Below are 18,489 nucleotides of genomic sequence, written 5' to 3' on the forward strand. Positions count from 1 at the left end.
TTAAAAAAATGTAACTTAAATAAAATAAAATACTTAATTGTGAGACTTCTTCCCTTCGATAAGACAATATTCTAATATTCTTTAAATCTTTAATTTTTTATAAAATGTACAAGGAAATATTTCAAGTGTTTAACTACAATACTTTTGCATTGCGGTGCCTTTCGCCGCACGTTTCACACGGACTTGTTTTGAATACGCACCGAAAAGCCCGGGTTAGAGGAGCGTGGAGGAAAATGAGTGCAGATAACAGAGGCAGTAAGTAGAAATGTACGTGTTTATTATTTAATTGAACTTCATGTATTTATAGTGTAAGCTTTCATACGCCTCCGTGCTAATTTTCCCCAAATCGTCTGGGTGTGCTTAATTTAAAAAAATAATGGTTTTCTGCATCACTGTCTGTCCTTTCCCCGGCTATTTAGTTCAACCTTTGCAACTTTTACTAGTGTTAGGCTGATGTTTCTTCATATTTTCATGTCTGCTGCAGGTTCAATGTCCTAGCCAGGCAACCAATGTGGAGAAGGTTGCTGCTGAGGGGCACCACCTGTCTCTTGCAGGTGGAAGACCCTAACTTTCTCCACCAAAGACACATTTCATCCCTGTGTTTGAGACTTGTCACTCAGAGGCTCATTCACAGGCCTCCTGCTGCTCCCTCTGTGCTAAGGTTTCCTGGTGCAGGCTACTTCTTGGCAAACAATGAGACAAGGGCGTATAAAAAGGATACTAAATCCACTGTGGAGCTCCCTGTATGTCCCATCACAGTCACCGATATCAAACAGTACATACGCTCCAAAGATATTCCCTTCCATGATGGCTACAGTTGCCTCCACATCCCGAGCATCTTCGTTGAGTCGTCTGCCAGGAAGGACAGTTTCTCCCTGTTCATCGACAAAACCACGGGCCAGTTTCTGTGTAAAGACACACTGGTGGAAGGGAGCTGGGAGGATCTCCAGGACTGTCTGGAGGTGATGCAGAAGGAGGAGCAGGACTTCCTCAGCCCCCATGTGCTGCTGGGATATCCAGAGAGTGTGGAGGAGCAGGAGGAGAGGGAGAGGGAGCTGAGGGAGGTGCAGAGGATCTGGTCCAGTTCTGTGCCCCTCACTGACGTCCCAGAGGATGAGGCTCAGCTGATTAAAACCATGTTCCAGGTACTGTTGAGAAGTATGATACTTATTGTTTTATTACATTTTTCTTCTTTATAAGTCAGGACAGTAAAAAAGTAACAGCACCACCATCGCATCTACATCACAATCCCTAAAAAACTTAGTAAGTTGTTAAGAGTAAGTTGATTGAAATTATAAATTCAGTGCGAGCAGACTTTATATCATTCAATAAACAGCTCAACATGATAATCTTATAGTTATCAATGAAGGGAAAACCAGCCCCCATTCACAAAATTTAAATGAATATATTGTCCATGTTGTCCATCCTTTAATGTGTAGATTTAGTCTCATACTTAGTAAGGATTTTGTATCTGTAACTTGTAAACATACCATTTAAATTGTGAGTAAGAACATAAAACGTAGTGTATATGGAGCTTTCAAAACTTATTTCTGCACAGAATAAAATGCAGTGCTCCCAACATAATAAGTACACATGACAATAAAAAAAGAGATAAGATACTAGATAAAACAATAAAAGCCAAGGTACTGATAAGAAAGAATTTAAAGAAAAAATGCCAAATAGTATAAACACAACAATAGAATAAAACATACTGACATATGGTTAAATATTTTATATTATAATATTTGCATTTTATCTTTTGGTTTGCCTGGGAGCATTGTTGTGATTATCAAAAACTATTTTCTGCAACACACATATTAAATTCAGGACAACTTTTGTGTAGTGCAAAGAAAAAAAGAAACACTCCAAAGAAATATATCAGGACGATTCTCCTCACAGGATGATAACATTTATGAATGTTTTCTTTCAGATCCCAAAGGTCTCAAATGCAACCCTCAAGAAGTTTGGTGTGAGGCTCTTCAAGCCCACCAAGAGTCTGGTTTTCCCCTGGTTCGGCGGGCCTGACTCCTCCTTGAAGGGGGTGAAGCTCCTCTCCGCCCAAAACACAGACACTGACAAAGTGACCTATAATGAAGCTACAGTTCCAAAGTGTAGTTCTTATTACAACCTGTTTGGCCTCCCCCTGGTGAACCGTATGGACTCTGAGTTGGTTCTGACGGGTCATGAGCTGGACACTCTGGCTGTGAGTCAGGCCACAGGACTCCCCAGTGTTGCTCTTCCACGTGGGGTCAGCTGCCTTCCTCCGATCCTGCTGCCGTATCTAGAACAGTTCAAGCGGGTGACGCTCTGGCTGGGAGAAGACATTCGCTCCTGGGAGGCGTCGAAGATCTTTTCTCGTAAGCTGGGTCTGCGGCGCTGCTCTCTGGTGCGACCCGGGGAGTACCAGCCGTCTCCCGTAGAGGCGCTGGCACAAGGGAAAAACTTGAGCCGCATCATCAAAGCCTCAATCCCAGCGGCCCATAAATCCATAGTGTCCTTCAAGCAGCTCAGAGAGGACGTGTACGGGGAGCTGCTGAACACAGAGCAGGTGGCTGGAGTGAAGTGGATGAGGTTTCCAGAGCTCAACCGGATCCTGAAGGGACACCGCAAGGGGGAGCTGACTGTTTTCACAGGTATAACTAAATGAAAAATATAATCCTGGTTTGATCTGTTTAATACTGATATAAACAAAGCCCTTTTTTAGGCTCCAAATTCCACAGCAGGTATCAGTTTTCAGCATAAAAGTTCTGATAAACACTACCTGTGTACTATCTGCCTATCACCAACAAGCGTGAGTGACAAACTGGCTTGTAGAAAAATATTATAATTATAATGTGACAATACATCAGTGTTGTGTTTTCAGTTTGTTTACGTGCCATTTAAGTGGCCAAAAACATCAATTCTTGCAGGTTAAAAAACTTAGTTTTGTTATTGTCGATCAGTTTGTAACTAAGTCAGTGTTTTTAAGTTTCGTGTTGGTGCTATCCTCTTTGTTTAAATATGGATCACAGTTTATAAAGCATAAGACATAGAATAGATAAATTAAAAAAACATTCGCATACAGCAGGCCAAAGTTTATTTTTAATCCAACTGTCCTGAAAAAGAATATTTGGGGCGAGAAGGCTGGGCTGTACACCAGAGTGTGAATATCATCATCTGCTTTTTATTATGTCTCATCCTTACAATCAAACATATAGTTTATCCTAATATGTATTGATGTTTCTTTGTTGACCAGGTCCTACTGGCAGTGGGAAGACCACCTTTATCAGTGAGGTGGCCCTGGACCTTTGCATGCAGGGCGTCAACACATTATGGGGCAGCTTTGAGATCAACAACGTGCGTCTGGCTAAGATCATGCTCACACAGTTCGCCATGCAGAGGCTGGAGGAGAACCTGGAGCAGTACGACTTCTGGGCGGACAAGTTTGAAGAGCTGCCGCTCTACTTCATGACGTTCCACGGGCAGCAGAACATCAAGTAAGGCTTATCAGCGCTCCAGGAATCCAGCTAGCTGGATGGATACAGCTTCCTTCTTTTTACTCCCAGTCAGTTTTATGTAATTTCTCATTTTAGTGAGTGTACGACAAGAACAGAACATCAAGTAATCAATAAATCATAAAATAAAAGACATGAGATAATGCTAATAAAGCCTCTTTGAATTCGAATGAGTTCAGCAGTGCCTGAATATGTCAGAGCTTTCTTCAATTCAACCATTACCTGGTCTGACCCTTCTCCAACCTTTCAACCTTTTCCACAGGACGGTTCTGGACACGATGCAACATGCTGTCTACCTCTATGACATTAACCATGTCATCATTGACAACCTGCAGTTCATGATGGGGCAGGAAAACCTCACAGTAGACAAGTGAGTAACAGTTTAGTTTTGACAGATTGGAAGATTAAAAAAAAAAAAAGTCTTTCTTTTAAAAGTGCACTGTCCATGACAAATATGGAAATAATGATGGTTCTTGTGATCCAGGTTTGCAGTTCAGGACCACATTATCGGGGCATTTAGGAAGTTTGCCACCAACACGAGCTGCCACGTCACTCTGATCATTCACCCCAGGAAAGAGGAGGATGACCGCGAGCTGCAAACAGCATCTATCTTTGGTTCAGCTAAGGTGAATGTTTCATCTGTCTGTTCTTTAAGATAAAATGATTATCACTTGAATCAAACGGGCGGCGGGAACAGAAGGAGCAGAATTAATTTCAGCCATTTCATAACAGTCTTAATAACAACTATATAGTAGTGAGCGAACAGATTGATTGATTGCTGCACACAACCTGACTAAACCTGGGCAGAATTAGATAAAAAAAAAAACATATCCATATAATTGATAATGCCATGTGTTATAATTGGTGCTTGTACTTTTTTTTTTACCCCAATTGGCAATTTGGCTTTTTTTTTCATTGTTTGTGACCGTCTCTTGGTGATTAGTGTGGATCCCATCAAGTGTTACTACTCAAAACAAAGACATGCAGTTACTTGAATAAATGTATCACCTCACTGCGGTTCAAATCTGAGTAGTTTTTTAGTGCTGATCGCAAAGTGTCTGTAGCACCAAATATCAAAAGCAGTCAGGTACCCAAAGTTGGTATCAATCTGGTTGGATTTTTAGTCGTGTCTATTTATTTTGGGTCACATTTTTACTTATTTAAATCATAATTTTGCTAATTTTAGCCTGTTTTATGTAGACAAAAGTTCTTGCACAGATGCATTATGTTAAGACTAAAATAAAACAACGATGCAATTTAATTTATGTTCCTCAAACGATGTTATGGTAGACAGTTTTGTTCGTTTTGCTATCAGTACCTGAAACTTGGGAATCATTTCGGCACAGAAATGACAATAGTCAGCCATACTGTTTGCAAATCTTTGTTATTTAACATAACTGAGACTCATCTTTATGTTCAACCCCCTCCAGGCCAGCCAAGAAGCCGACAACGTCCTCATTTTGCAGGAGAAGAAGCTGGTGACGTGTCCCGGCCGCAGGTCTCTGCAGGTGACCAAGAACCGTTTCGACGGGGACGTGGGCATCTTCCCTCTGGACTTTATCAAGACCTCGCTCACCTTCTCAGCTCCCATCAAAGGCAAACACAAGCTGAGGAAAGTCCCCATCAAGCCAGACGACGAGGAGGTTGAGGGACATGAGGTGGCGCCGAAGAAGGACGACATTAAAAAGGACAAGGCAGAGAAATCAAACAAAACAAAAAAGACCCCACGACCTGTTAAGAGTCCTACAACTGGAAAGTAAACCATCCAAGTGTATTCCTAAACAGTATGGATTTCTTTGTTGTACCACTTGCACATTCGTATTACAAGTCAGAAAAGAACGATCAAGTCAAAACTTTGCCCTCATGTCTTTAACATAAAAGATGATCTTGTAAGACGGTTTCATGTCCATAACATAAGCTTCAAGAGAGCTGAACGTACAGTATACTGTAACACACACATGATTGTATGTTATAGAATATATGAAATAACAGTTCTTGAAAACTGTTCTTGAAAACTAAAGATTAATTTCATTACACAATGAAGTTTGGAGCCACAATGTGAAATAATGGTAGTTATGTGTTGTTCAACTTCTGTACAGTTCTCAAAGCTTTTCTGTGGAGACACTACTGTATAATTAGAATGAATTCTTTGCTAAAAGTGTTGATGAAAAACTGTTAAACTTATTCAATTTCAAAATATACTGTGACACAAAGAGCTACTGTTTTTCATGTTCTGTAAAACACCAACACATGTCCTGTTTGCCAAGATGATACAAGCAATGACTCTTTCTTGAATCATCAAATGAGCTGCTTTTTTAAATAAAATGCTTGTGATACAGTTTTTTCGTCTGATATTTTTCCATTTGCAGCCAGCAGAGGGCAGTGCGTGTTTTACAGAAGACACTTCACTCCAGATAGGAGCTGATGTGACTGAAACCTCCACAGTAAATATCACTGCCCTTACTTACAACTGGCGTCCATAACTGACTGCCAACATGTGCATTTGATTTAGCTTTGTCTCACGGCCTCAGTGGTGACTAGTTTAACATTTCTGAAGCAATTAGCCCCAGATGTCTGTGCGATTTATAAACAACTTCAAGCGTGACAGTGCACAATCATGCACATTAGCAAGATCATGGTTAATTCTGCACTGTTCAGTCAAACTGCAAACAGTGCAGTCCCCCTTGTGTTATTGCTTTTCATACATATTTTTCACACATTTGCAAGGAAATCAGAAATGCTTGGCCTCCTTTAACCCTGCTGCTGATAATTAAAGGCCCCATATTTTACATTTCTGTGTTTTATTTGAAGTGTTGATCCATAAGAAGATATAGTTGTGGTTTTAAGAACCATAAACCATCTCAATGTAGTTTTACATCTCCTTTCTCAGGCTTCTCTGGAGCTCTATAGCAACAACACGTCGGTCAGCCAATCAGAAGAGAGGAAGCTCTGAGCCTCTCTTCTGATTGGCTGACTTTTCGTAGTGATCAAATAAAAATAAAGCAGATTTCAGGTAAACACTCAGAGAAACCATGCATCCTGCAAGGTTGGATGGTGGATCCGGATGGGCGGGGCTTGGGGCATGGCTGAGAGCGGTGAGTGTTTTGTTGTGACATCACAAAGTTACAGAAGTCCTGACAGCTCATTTTAAGGTTCAGTTTCTGAATATAGGCTGTGTGCATTTCTCTGTGGACTGAGCGCTTTGATACTTTCACAGCATTAATATAGAACCTAGACCTGCTTTATTATTAAAAAAGACATGGGCATCTACCTTTATACAATATGACAGCTTTAAGTGAGGTCAGATTACACATTATGTTAAAAGCAAGGTTGATGAGGTTCTATAAGTTTTCATGCACCTGCCTAATGCTTTCTCTTCATTGACTCCAGTCTCACATTACACAATCCATTATTTAGACTGAGTGACTTTTAGTAAATGCAAGATGTGTTTCAAAACATCTCCACATGAATATTTCATAGGTAAAATCAATCTCCCTGCCTGGCCTGCACTGGTGTAGGGTTGCATGAAGGATCTGCAGCTTTCAGGAGTGAGAAAGTCTGTACTGTACTGTGCTGTAGACTGCTGCAGGATGTATTGATGGTCAAAGTATCGTATTTCATCACTGCAATGCAAAATAAATTTCAGATTTATGGCATTAAGGGAACAGTTCAGTGTGGGAGCATGAAAGTGTCTGTGTGTTTTATATCAGGGCCTCTGATGATTTTCACCCTTGGCATCCGTACTGAGTAAATTTTGCCCCACATTCAGTCACTCTTATTAGAAAATTAGAGATATTTGCATTTAAGGAATCACATTAAGACACTACAAGACTGTTGTTGCACTAGAAACTAGCACATAACATGAGGCATTGAACATCAACTAAAGATGACTCTAATACACACATAATGTGATTAATTTTCAATTTATCAAATACTGTTTAATATTGTTCCACCGAATTCCAGAGTTCAAAGAGAGTGGGGCCTCTCTGTCTGCCTCTGAGATCTCTGCTGGCTCTATCTCTGACAGACCTGGCACCAGACTCACTTTACACATGGTATGTGGACCCATGAGCTCCTCGGATAGCCGAAACTGTCAAATATTGTTGTAAGCTGTGGGAACAATTCCTCGGGTGTTTGACGAACTGCACATCACTGTAGACGAGATGGCAGGAGGGAGACAGCTCTCGAACAAATGCGATGATCTCCAGGTTTTTGTTCCAAACTTCTCTCATATCTTCCTCTAATGCTTAATGTTTTCGTGTGAATGTTTTACTACCTCTTGCTCTCCTTAATGACTCCAGGCTGTGTGCTGGATGGGTCTGGGTGTCCTCTTGACTGTGTGGGTGTGGGACATGGCTGCTGAGGCCTCTGAATGGGGCTCTTTGTCTTTTAAGGCTAAGTGCTTCGCTCAGACGATGGCGGCTCTAACGCCTGCCAGCTCCTAAAGAAGAGGGAAGAACACACAAAAATTGGAACAAATGAGTTAGACACAAATGCACATGCATGCATGCACAGTTGCACAGAGCTTTACACTCTGTAGCTGCCAGTCATACTTAACAGCATTTCTGAGCTTCATCCAAGAAAGCTTTCAAAGATAACAGCTCAAGTTTTCTCTTCCTTTTCAGAGTAAACAGCTGGTGAATATATATAGAAATCTCTGTGCAGGTCAGAGTACAGAACTGGACATCTGATTGTTCTTTTTTGTTTTGAATGGCTTGTACTGATTAGAGCTTTGCATGCCTATTCAAATAGTTGCCATCTGGAGGGGGGGGGGGGGGGGGGGGTGAAACAACTTGAGTTATGCAGCTCTTAATCATGAAGGAAACAAATTGTGCAGAGACCAAAAGAATTCCTCTTCATCAAAACACTATAGGATATGAGAGGATGCAAATCAAATATTGCTAAGAAAAGATATTTCAGCTGCAGATAAACCCTGTTCTCATGAAGTATTTTATGTACAATCCAGTGAAAACATCATGGTCAGATGTCATAATGAAGAGTATTAGATATGGCTCTACTCCATAAACCGATTCAACAAACAAGAAAAAGAAATCCAGGCATTATAACAATCTGTGAAAATTGAACTTGAGGTTCCAGCTGCTCCCAGTGCTGCTGATGATGGGACACAACTGATTCATGACATGCATGCATAGCTCTCCGCCCCATTAGCTGCCCTTCATTAAACCAACTATTTGACCAAGTCTGGAGGTAATTTCAAGACCTTCAATCAGAGTAAATCAGCCGGGAGGCTTTGGCTGCGCAAAGACTCTTCACTCAACGTCCAAGATGGGATCCTATTCCAAAGATATTCAGCTGACCTTGGTCATGATAGTGTGTTGTATCGATTAGAGCGAGGTCAGTCGGAGGAAATAAGCCGCAATGAGGCTACAGTAGAAAAAGCATCTTCATTCTTGCAGAAATACACTTATTCACTTTGTTGCTGAGAGTTAGATGAGTAGATTAAGATTAGGGCTGCATGATATACAAAAAATCATATTATGATTATTTTGGCAGATATTGAGATGGTTCAGTTAGAATGGTCACTTTTGCATTTTATGTTCACTGAAAAAGATATAAAAATGATGATGTGATTATTGTTGGGTCTTGCTCCAAAAAACATGTTCCATTACATCTGGAGAATATAATTTGTAGGTCAGGGCGTCTGTGTAGCACCACAATGCTTTTGGTGTTAACAATGCACAACAATGTTGTGACACATTTTACTTTATCAAAAAAATCGCAGCTCCTGCGATTTAGATATTACACTTGGCCATATTGTGATTTCGATTTATATTTCGATTAATTGTGCAGCCCAAATTGAGATACAGCTTTCAAGTTTGAATGCCAAATATGAAGCTACAGCTCTTATGGCTTAGCTTAGCATAAAGACTGAAAACAGCTAGCCTAAAAGCTAGCCTAAATGACAAGTCGGGGTTATAACCAAAGGTGTAGTGCTGCAGGAACGTGGATTAGATATATATGAAGATACATGCAAAGTATGGTATAATAATTCTAAACTATTAATTAAGTCAGTTGAAGATTTGATCGTATGGTTAGTTATAGCAAACCTGTACAAAATTAGACACTAAAAACTCATAGATGTGCTTTGGTACTTAAACAAATAGCAATACACCCCTGGTTTTAACCCCCAGCATAGTGTTTATGTTAAGCTAAGCTAACCAGCTGCAGGCTCTAGCTTCATATCTGGACAGGTGTAAGAGTGGTTATGGTCTTCTCAACTAACTTTGCATGAAACTGAAAAAAAGATACTTCCCAAAACTTCAAACTAGGAAGTGTGTGCTTTGTAACTTAGATGCACAGAATGCTTTTTATTGCACAGTACAATACAGTACAGTGGAGAGAGGCAGAAATAAATATTCAAATGACATACACACTTACATCCTCTTCTTTATTCAATAGTGAACAGTGTGTTCCGCTGATTCTATTCTTGGGCCAAGTACATTCATAAATCATTCTTGACATGGTCAAATGCAAGTAAAGTAAGTGGATTTATATTTGTCAGCTGCTGTTTCCAAAATCAAGAATGAACTGTCAAGCTCAACTTTCAAGCACATGGATAAGAGAAGGTTTAAATGCACTTTGAGACTAATCTAAACATTCTAGCTCTCGTTTTTTTTCTCCTGCTTGATAAATCCCAATTTTAACAGCTTAAAGACACAGTGAGAATATTATTTGACCCAGACTGACATTAAAATAGAAAGTGTGACAGAACATGCTGGGAGAACACTGAGTGCATGTAGGGACACACTGAGTATGTAGAGCAAGTTCAACAGCACACACTGTGTCTGTCACATTACAGTTCCTCTTTTTGAAGTGAGCACAGTAACTTTTCTTATCCTTCAAAAAAACTGGGAAAGTAGGACCAAGTATTTCTACACAGTCCTTGCAGTGGATACAAGGAGTCTGCTAACAACCAGTCAGAAATGTTGAAGTTATTTCTCTGTACATCTGCAGCCTGAGCATGCCGAGGAGTCATGACGCTCGCAGACAGACCAAGGGCGGTTTCAGTGTAGAAGCTGATTCAAGATGCCCCCGCATCCCCTCAGTGTCAGGACATGAGGGAGCTGGGGTGGGGGGGTGGGGGTGGGGGTGGGGGTTTACTCTGCCTCACTTGCTCACGTGCACTTTGCACGTTTGACACACATTACCCAACAGTATGCCCTCCGCTGCTGTATATTAATAGCCATGTGCACATCCTCCCTTCTGTGCTCCCAGACAAGGAGAAGGCTCATGTTTCAGCTCATTATGTGAAACTTAAAGTCTGAGGTTAGTCTGTATTTTTCTTACAGCCAACAAATCCCACGAAAAGACTAAAACCAACAGTGAACTGTGTATCTGAAGCCTTCCTCTGGGTCAGATAGCTCCATACTTGTCCAAAAACACATCAGTGAACTACGCTTTCATTACAATGAACATGGGCACTGTAGAATATGATTCAAGCCTGCACACCACCCTGCTGCCACTAGCGCATCAAATGTGTATTAATCTGCAGCTGAAAATAGTCCCAAACAAATGTTCTAAAGCTCTTTTAAAAAAAAAACACTGTATGCAATTAGTCCAGCACCAAATGGTTGACAATAATAATTCATTAATAACCTTTTCACACCAAAATTAGCTGATATAAGTTTTTTAAACATGATAAACCCGCGGATCAGAGCCGGAGCCTGCGGCCGCTGTAGAGTCATTTGACCTGCGAGTGAATGCTAATTGTACCTTTTTCCATTGCAGACAAAAGCCCAATGTTAACGGGTCTTAGCAGGTTTTTTGACCAGTGGAAAAGGGGCTCAAGTTAGCTTGTGAGCATAATGGAGCATTTAGCAGCTGAAGAAGCAGATATTTCCCTCACAAGTTGGTGGGGACCAAAAACGGAGCTAAAAGGAGAGTGAATATTGGATTTCGATTCATCAGCTGAGTGAACCACTTAGAGAAAAAACCTGCAGTGCTTTACCTCTCTGCAGGTGGCAGGTAGCAAGGTTCACCTTCAAACATCTAAAGGTTGCTTCACTCATTGTGAGCTGTAGTCCATCTCAAACCAGTTCCAGCATCACCTCCCGATTCTCCTTGGTCACGCTCGCCAAGGATGCCATGTGCTCATGTCTCAAATGCTGAACTGTCATATGGCATTAGCGACGGGCCTTTAGTTGACCATCCACCCGCCGATGACAGAGCTGTACTGTAAACACCTGCCGTCTCTGTGTGCTCGACTGACTATGTTCTGCCTTTTGAACATGACAGGGAAAGCTTTTTGAGAGACACCAGCGTGCCCGGGGCTTATGTAACACTGAGATCTGGCCAAAGAGAATGCTGAGGGGCTTAATCTGCCCTGGCACCACGGGTGTGGAGGCTGTTCAAGAGCCCTGAAGGGACTGGAGAGGGTGTACCACCTTACTTAGCAGTTCTGGCTTTTCTGCATGCTGGAAAATGTATAAAGGTCAAATGAGAGGTCAGGTGGGGTGACAATGAGAGAATAATTACAGTGGTTAAAGATGAGTGTTGGTTTGTGGTCAAGAAAGTGGATTCCGAGGTGGAGGGAAGAGATGACGAAACTGTTTAAATGGGGCTTTGAGAGGCGACCATCTCTGTTTTTAATGAGTGGAGGGCCTCATTCCTCTGGAGCAAGTGGTCAGAATTAGCGTCCTACACTGGGGATAAGTGAGGCTCCTGGCGGGGCTCCAGCACCTCACCCCAGACTTTCATTTAATTCACTCTGAGAGCGAGAAAGATGGAAAAGAAAGGGAGATGGAGACAGCTTTGCCCACGCAGCCAACCAGACATACTCCACACAGCCAGGCCAAAGAAAATGCCCATTCATTCTCAAATTAGGCGTTTGCATGGCCACCTTCAAAGGAGGCCCCTCGCTGCCTAATCTTCTCTGACTGTGTGCACACACCGAGCGTCTGCTTCCAGAGCCAGTGGTCGCCCAGTGCAGCAGTTAATTGAAGCATCATCAGCATGAGCATGGTCAGTTAAGCTGATTACCTCAGAGTGCAATATCCTCCGTCGAGATATGTCGTTTATGAATCCTGAATTTGATCATTTCAAGACCAGTTATTTTCTGTCAGCTGTGATACTGTGCTCTCATACTCTGCATGAAATGATGACATATTTTAATCAACCCCCTTAATTACAAAAGGGACAACATTTGATAATGGGAATTAAAGTGAGTGCACTACTCAATAAATGGCAAAACAATTCCCTTGGCACGTACTTGATACTGAGATTAGATGGCTGAGGGAGTCTTTGGCGCCTCGCAGCCCCGGCCAAAAACGACAATAGAAGCTGAATTCCTGCAGAAAATACTTCGCTCACGCAACAACATCTGCCTCTTGGAGATTAGTGGAGGGACACATGCAGACCGTGGCTGATTGCTTTGTTATTACAACACATATGGAAATATGATTCATAATCGTCTTGTCCTTGATTAGGAGTAATAACACTGACTCTGCAGCTTCCGTGGAAATACAGTTTCGACAGCAGCTGCTGTCACCAGACATTTATCAGACTATTCCTGTTTCCTGCATCCTGTCCTCCATGCTGTGCTGACCGGCCTTTTACATAACAATCGAATCATTTTAAAGATAGCAATTTTATCTTTTATGCCAAATTTCAAAGCTTCAGATTGTTTGCTTGCTTTGGATTTATCCGAATAATTCTTTAGACAACGCTTGCATGGTCATTTTAGATAGATTATCCAGGTGTTTTCAACGTATGCTCAGATAGAACAGATGCTTCTTTCAAACCAGTGAACAGGAGCAGCATCAGGTGACGATGGAGAACAACACTTTACAGCAGGGATGTTATGTATTTTTGATCTGATCGTGCTTTTCCTCTTCCTTGTCAGTTCTGTTTTTGGTAATGCTTTGTCCGTCATAAATTGTGTTTTTGATATGCACAGGCACAAATTTACCAGGAAAGACCGTACCCAGAATTCTATGTGAGACATGTTTCTGATCACTTTGACAGAGTGATACAGTAAGGAGAAACCCGACTATTCACAATCAGCAGCAACCCCCCAAACAGTGCTTGTGACCCCATGACACAGATCACAACTTCCACGTGATTAATCACCTCTCTCTACACTCTTACATCCTCCACATTATGGTGTATTAATCTTTGCTCTTTGCCTTAAATCATATTAAATTTGTTTCTTTTGTGGAGACAATTATAGCTTTAGAAGTTTGACCTTTGTTGCTGCCTCGTCATTTTAGCTGCTAACCCAGTTTAGCAGCTTAGCTTCCAGTCATCCACTGCTTTTTTTTTTACATCATTGACATAAAGACTGTCTTCCCAAGAGGAAGATCAGCATAATTTGTTTCACTCATTACCTCAAACTGACCACGATCATTCCCGAACCAAGTAGTTTTTGTACCTAAACCTGCAGTCAAACCTTAACCGTGACGTTTTGATGTCATAAAGCATTTTTTTTTCTGCAGTGAGTGAGTTCGGTGAGTGCATGCATGTTAATATAATAGAGAGAAATAATAAACAAAACCCATGATACTAAGACCCAAGTTGTAATTAACCAGAATTATCCTCTGAACACACGTTGCTGTTAGTTGTATCAGACTGATGCATACAAATGTAATTTTTCTTCAGCTTGCGATGCTCATCTGCTCATGTTAACAACCTTTTCCACTTACTGCTGAGTCACAGGGCTTGGAGGCAGGTCAGTGAGCACAGAGCGCATTACACATGTTTTTTTTTGTTCCTCCCCTGAGCTCCCAACACTGTGACAGCTGCAGGTAAAACAGGCAGTGTGTCTGGATGTCAGCAGGTCACCCCCCTTAGCATTTGTGCAATTTTGCTTTTGTTAAACTCTTCTCCTTTCTCAGCATTGCTTTCAGTTAGATACTATTGAACTTACTACTGAGGAATTTGGGTGCGAGTGCTTACTTGTTTCTTTGCAGATATCACATTTTATTGCTCCTTTTATCTTGCTGGCACTTAGATTTTTAAAAATCTTTTGTATGGTTTTTCTAACTGCAAATACATGAACTAAAAATGGCTCAATAACTCAAGGGAACAAACATGTGAGATCCATGCTTAAAGACAGGCATGCAGTGTGTGCTCTGAAAATACTTTTCATGTAAATCAAATGCAAAGTGTTCAAAAAGGAATATTAAGCATGTACATTAATAACATTATAGTGCACCTGGGAAAACTTTAGAAATGTATTTTCCTGGCATTCCTGTATCATGATGGAAACAAACTGCAGCTTCAGATTCAGGAAATGGACTCTCAAATAGCAGAGAACTAGAGGCCATTTCTGAGTGAAATGAGTTGCAGCGTCTCTGACCAATTACTTTTCACCAATTATCTCCGTCCGGCATGTTTTCTGTATAAAATGAGCTCACAGTGGATGCAGAGGGGAGGTCATTATCTGCCAACACAACATAATTGCAGATGGGCTGGCTGCTGTGGGCAATGATAGGCATCTTGGGCATGCACACCCAGGCCCAGCCAGGATCAGAGAGCAGTGGGAACACAATGTTCCACAGTGGAGTGGCGAAGAGCAAACTCAGAGGTTTGATTTGGGAAGTTGTTATCAGCAGACACGCCGCATTCAACCCACACACAATTATCAATTACTGTAACAACTCTTCTCAAATTCTCTAGTGGCCAGATAAGTGCGGGACAATTTTCCTCCATTCGCATCAGGCCTGATTGCTGGAGCCCCACCAGCTTCACAAAGCCGCCCAGTTCAGTAAATCAAATTTCCTTGTAAACGGAACTCAGCTCTTTGAAAATTAAGGAAAACTTGGGAAATGTACTACATGCACACAAAGTAAATAAGCCAGCCCATGCAAACATGCAGCAGTGTGCGTGTGTATGTGTGTGTGTGTTTGTGTTTGATGGAAATTGCAAAGTGTTTAGCTGCTTCTTGCAGGGAATATAAATAGTGCACGTGTCAAAAGTAAATCAAAGGCTGTATCCTCAGGAGATCATGAGTGTCTCCACCAAATCTTAGCCGGCCAATGTGGTAGACCAACACTGACACTATGTAGCATAGACTATTGTTTGCGTAATGCATATAACACTATGTGAGATGGAACCAGAGAGTCACTCAGAGTTCATCAAAATGTGGACAGAGAATTTTAATCATATGCTTCTTAATCTCATGTTCTTGCCCATGTTAAAAAAAACATGGTGACAATCACCACCACATACAGTATATACATGTATTAAAAAAAACGTGTCTAAAAAAAATGTATCTCACCATGGGATTATATCCAGTAAAAATAGCCTTGTTTTACTCGTCTGCGAGGGTTAAGGTTAGTCAGGTATGACCTTGTTCTACATATTAAGAATAAAGAGCAGAGAAACCAGTTGTGCTGGAACAAGCTTGGAAAGGTGCTATAATACTTTATGGTGTTTTTAATGACTATGGTATCTCTGTGCTATTTTTCGTCTGAAAATATGACTGTAAAATATGTAGTGAAGAGTTTGCATGTTTGTATGAGTCTGTTAATACTGAACATTTAGGCTACTTATTATATAGCCTACTTTATTAAAGACCCAGTCGTGTCCTGGCTCTAGGGCGAGCAAAAGTGTGCTACTACTGATATTAGTAGGGCAAAGTAGTGTGTGTGTGTGTGTATGTGTGTGTGTGTGTGTGTGTGTGTGTGTGTGTGTGTGTGTGTGTGTGTGTGTGTGTGTGCATGTGCTTGGAGCACCTCACAGACAATAATGGAAGCTTGCAAGTTGGCATTCAAAATAAAAGCATACAATTTTGCATGAAGTCATTGCTGTGTGCATATGGTAAAGCTGTAATAAATTACATTTTTGGAGGATGTAGTTTGAGGTGCTGCTGAACTGTATTGCTGAGAGCTGTTTCTGTTATCTAGCCTATCCTCAATAATATTACAAGGGTGGACAAATAATACCTCCCAACTAGAGCCCAACCGATTTATTGGTCGGACGATTTTGCGCTGATATGAATACTTTTATTAAGAAGCAATAATGCAGTGGAAATGTTCAGGTCAAGTCAAGTTATATAGGCAGCATTTTATATATATTTGATTCCCAGTGAAGTTTACCATTTCAGTGTACTGATGTCATTTTGGACAATAAAGGTTTTTGTTAAACTGTAAAATATTCTGCTTTCATTATATATCTTTTTCTCAACTGTTTATTTAAATATGTATATATATATATATGTATGTATATATCGGCCGATATATTGATATTGGAATGTTTTTACTCTTTTATATCAGTATCTGCATCAGCCTCAAAAATCCAATATTGGTCGGGTTCTACTCTCAACACAGCAAAATGCATTTCAGTTACATAACAAATTTTCCAAAATGGTCAAAAAGTTGAATAAACACCTCTTTAACACCATTTAAACCAAAACTAAACATTATAACCCTCAGGAAAGTAATAATCTTTGCTTGTCTCTACAGTCATGATATAAAAAAATAAAGATATACACATCACAATTCTGTGATAAAAGTAAAAGAATTCTGAGATATAAAAATCTAAATTATAAGATGAAAAGTCTAAAATTTGACTTACTATTTCAAAATTACAATACATTAAGTCAAAATCATGAGAAAAAAAGTCAAAATTTTGACTTACCATGAACATTTTTTACCAAGACTAATTTGTGTTCATTTTCTGAAGTAGTTTAACTTATTTTGAAAGCCCTAACCGGATGTATCCGTTAATTTCCTTGCTAGCTTACCTCAGGTTTCTAAAACACGAGCAGCGCCTGTCCAGCCCTCTGCACAGCAACAAACGCGTTTTCAGCGGCAGGAGGGAAAACAGGAGAGGGAAAGAAATAACTTTAACATGTAGTTTTGTCAACACAGACCTCGGTAAAGTTACGAGTTTGTGGATAAGACGGTTTTAAAAAGGAAAAACGTCCCGTCGCATCCAGATTTTCTCAGCAGACTTTACAGAACAGAGCAGCTATCCCGACGGTCCGCTCCACGTACATGGTAGGTTTTTAATGGATTTAACTTAATATTATAATGTATTGAGTGTGTAAATGTTTCTCATAGACATTGTTGCTGTAGAAGTAAATGCACAGCCCTGTTGTTGCCTTTGTAACTTTATGGATATTTGAAAGTAACGTCTAATAATCAAGTTGTGCCTCTACACAGGTGTGTGAAGGTTGAATTAATTTCTCGTGTTGCCTTCAGGTGAAAACACACACAGTCTGTAATTCCTGGAGGAAATTAAGTGTTGATTTTCTTCCTCCCAGACAAATCATCTAACAATGTAAAATGCCGCCTGGAGGCCCCTGAAGTCTCTGTGGCCCTCTCTTAAAAAACTCCAGCCCCCAATTTTATCAACGTGTGCATCAGTCATGACAGGTTGAGTGGGTTTAGACATAACAAAGTGCCTCCTACAGTAAATCCAGACTCATTTCCTGCTCAAACTTGAGCTCGAGTCCAGATCATAAATCAACAATTTCCTTATCAGGGACTCTCAGCATGTCCCTCCATCTTCTCAAAACGAATCCTACTGCTTTTATCTTATCTCAGATAGAGGCTTGGCTAATGAATGCTTATGTGGTTGTTATAGGAATGTGTGTTAGACTCAGGCACTGCTCTCCATTAGCTTTATAAGAAGTTACAGTTCTTTTTATTGTCCCTTTGTCATCTGATTTAAACCTCTTTTGGGTGTGAGAGCTCACAAATATCATATGTGGCAGCGAAACTGAGTACATTGTCTCATTGTCTTTGGGGACAGTGGCAGATTTTAGATCCAAGTGACAACACAATACAACCCATGGTCTATTTTCTAGCTTGTATTGTAAGAGAGAGTGGTTAACGTTTACAAGTATTGCTTGACCTGCCCTGGGGTGCAGCAATAACATATGTGAATTCTTAAAATGAATGGCATTCCCCCTCGGACGCTGTCTGCAGCCACTGGCTCGACATAAAGGCTTTGTTCACAGTTTTATTGCTTTGCCAGGTGCACTGTGGGATCAGAACTGCACAGTTTGTGTATTACTACAAGAAACAAG

The 18,489-nt window shown here is 40.7% G+C and overlaps 2 protein-coding genes across 4 annotated transcripts in view; both read left to right on the plus strand.

Moving 5' to 3' along the window:
* Positions 1–166: 166 nt before the first annotated feature.
* Positions 167–5,835, plus strand: twnk (twinkle mtDNA helicase). 2 transcript variants are annotated; one of them, XM_056365375.1, is made up of 7 exons: positions 167–255; positions 485–1,145; positions 1,931–2,633; positions 3,236–3,476; positions 3,757–3,864; positions 3,979–4,120; positions 4,925–5,835. In XM_056365375.1, the coding sequence occupies exons 2-7, from the start codon at positions 510–512 to the stop codon at positions 5,252–5,254; spliced, it is 2,160 nt and encodes a 719-aa protein (XP_056221350.1). In that variant the 5' UTR covers positions 167–255; positions 485–509; the 3' UTR covers positions 5,255–5,835. The 2 variants fall into 2 exon arrangements, with proteins under 2 accessions (XP_056221350.1, XP_056221349.1); XM_056365374.1 differs by having other exon boundaries at positions 201–267.
* An 11,380-nt stretch (positions 5,836–17,215) lies between these two features.
* LOC130162035 (leucine zipper putative tumor suppressor 2 homolog) overlaps positions 17,216–18,489 on the plus strand; it is a 35,451-nt gene continuing 34,177 nt past the window's right edge. For both annotated transcript variants that reach the window (XM_056365470.1, XM_056365472.1), the window contains exon 1: positions 17,216–17,455. The gene's annotated coding sequence lies outside the window, so the exon portion shown is untranslated. The remainder of the gene's footprint in view (positions 17,456–18,489) is intronic.

The sequence above is a fragment of the Seriola aureovittata genome, chromosome 21, assembly GCF_021018895.1.
Source record: "Seriola aureovittata isolate HTS-2021-v1 ecotype China chromosome 21, ASM2101889v1, whole genome shotgun sequence".
Classification (NCBI taxonomy): domain Eukaryota; kingdom Metazoa; phylum Chordata; class Actinopteri; order Carangiformes; family Carangidae; genus Seriola; species Seriola aureovittata.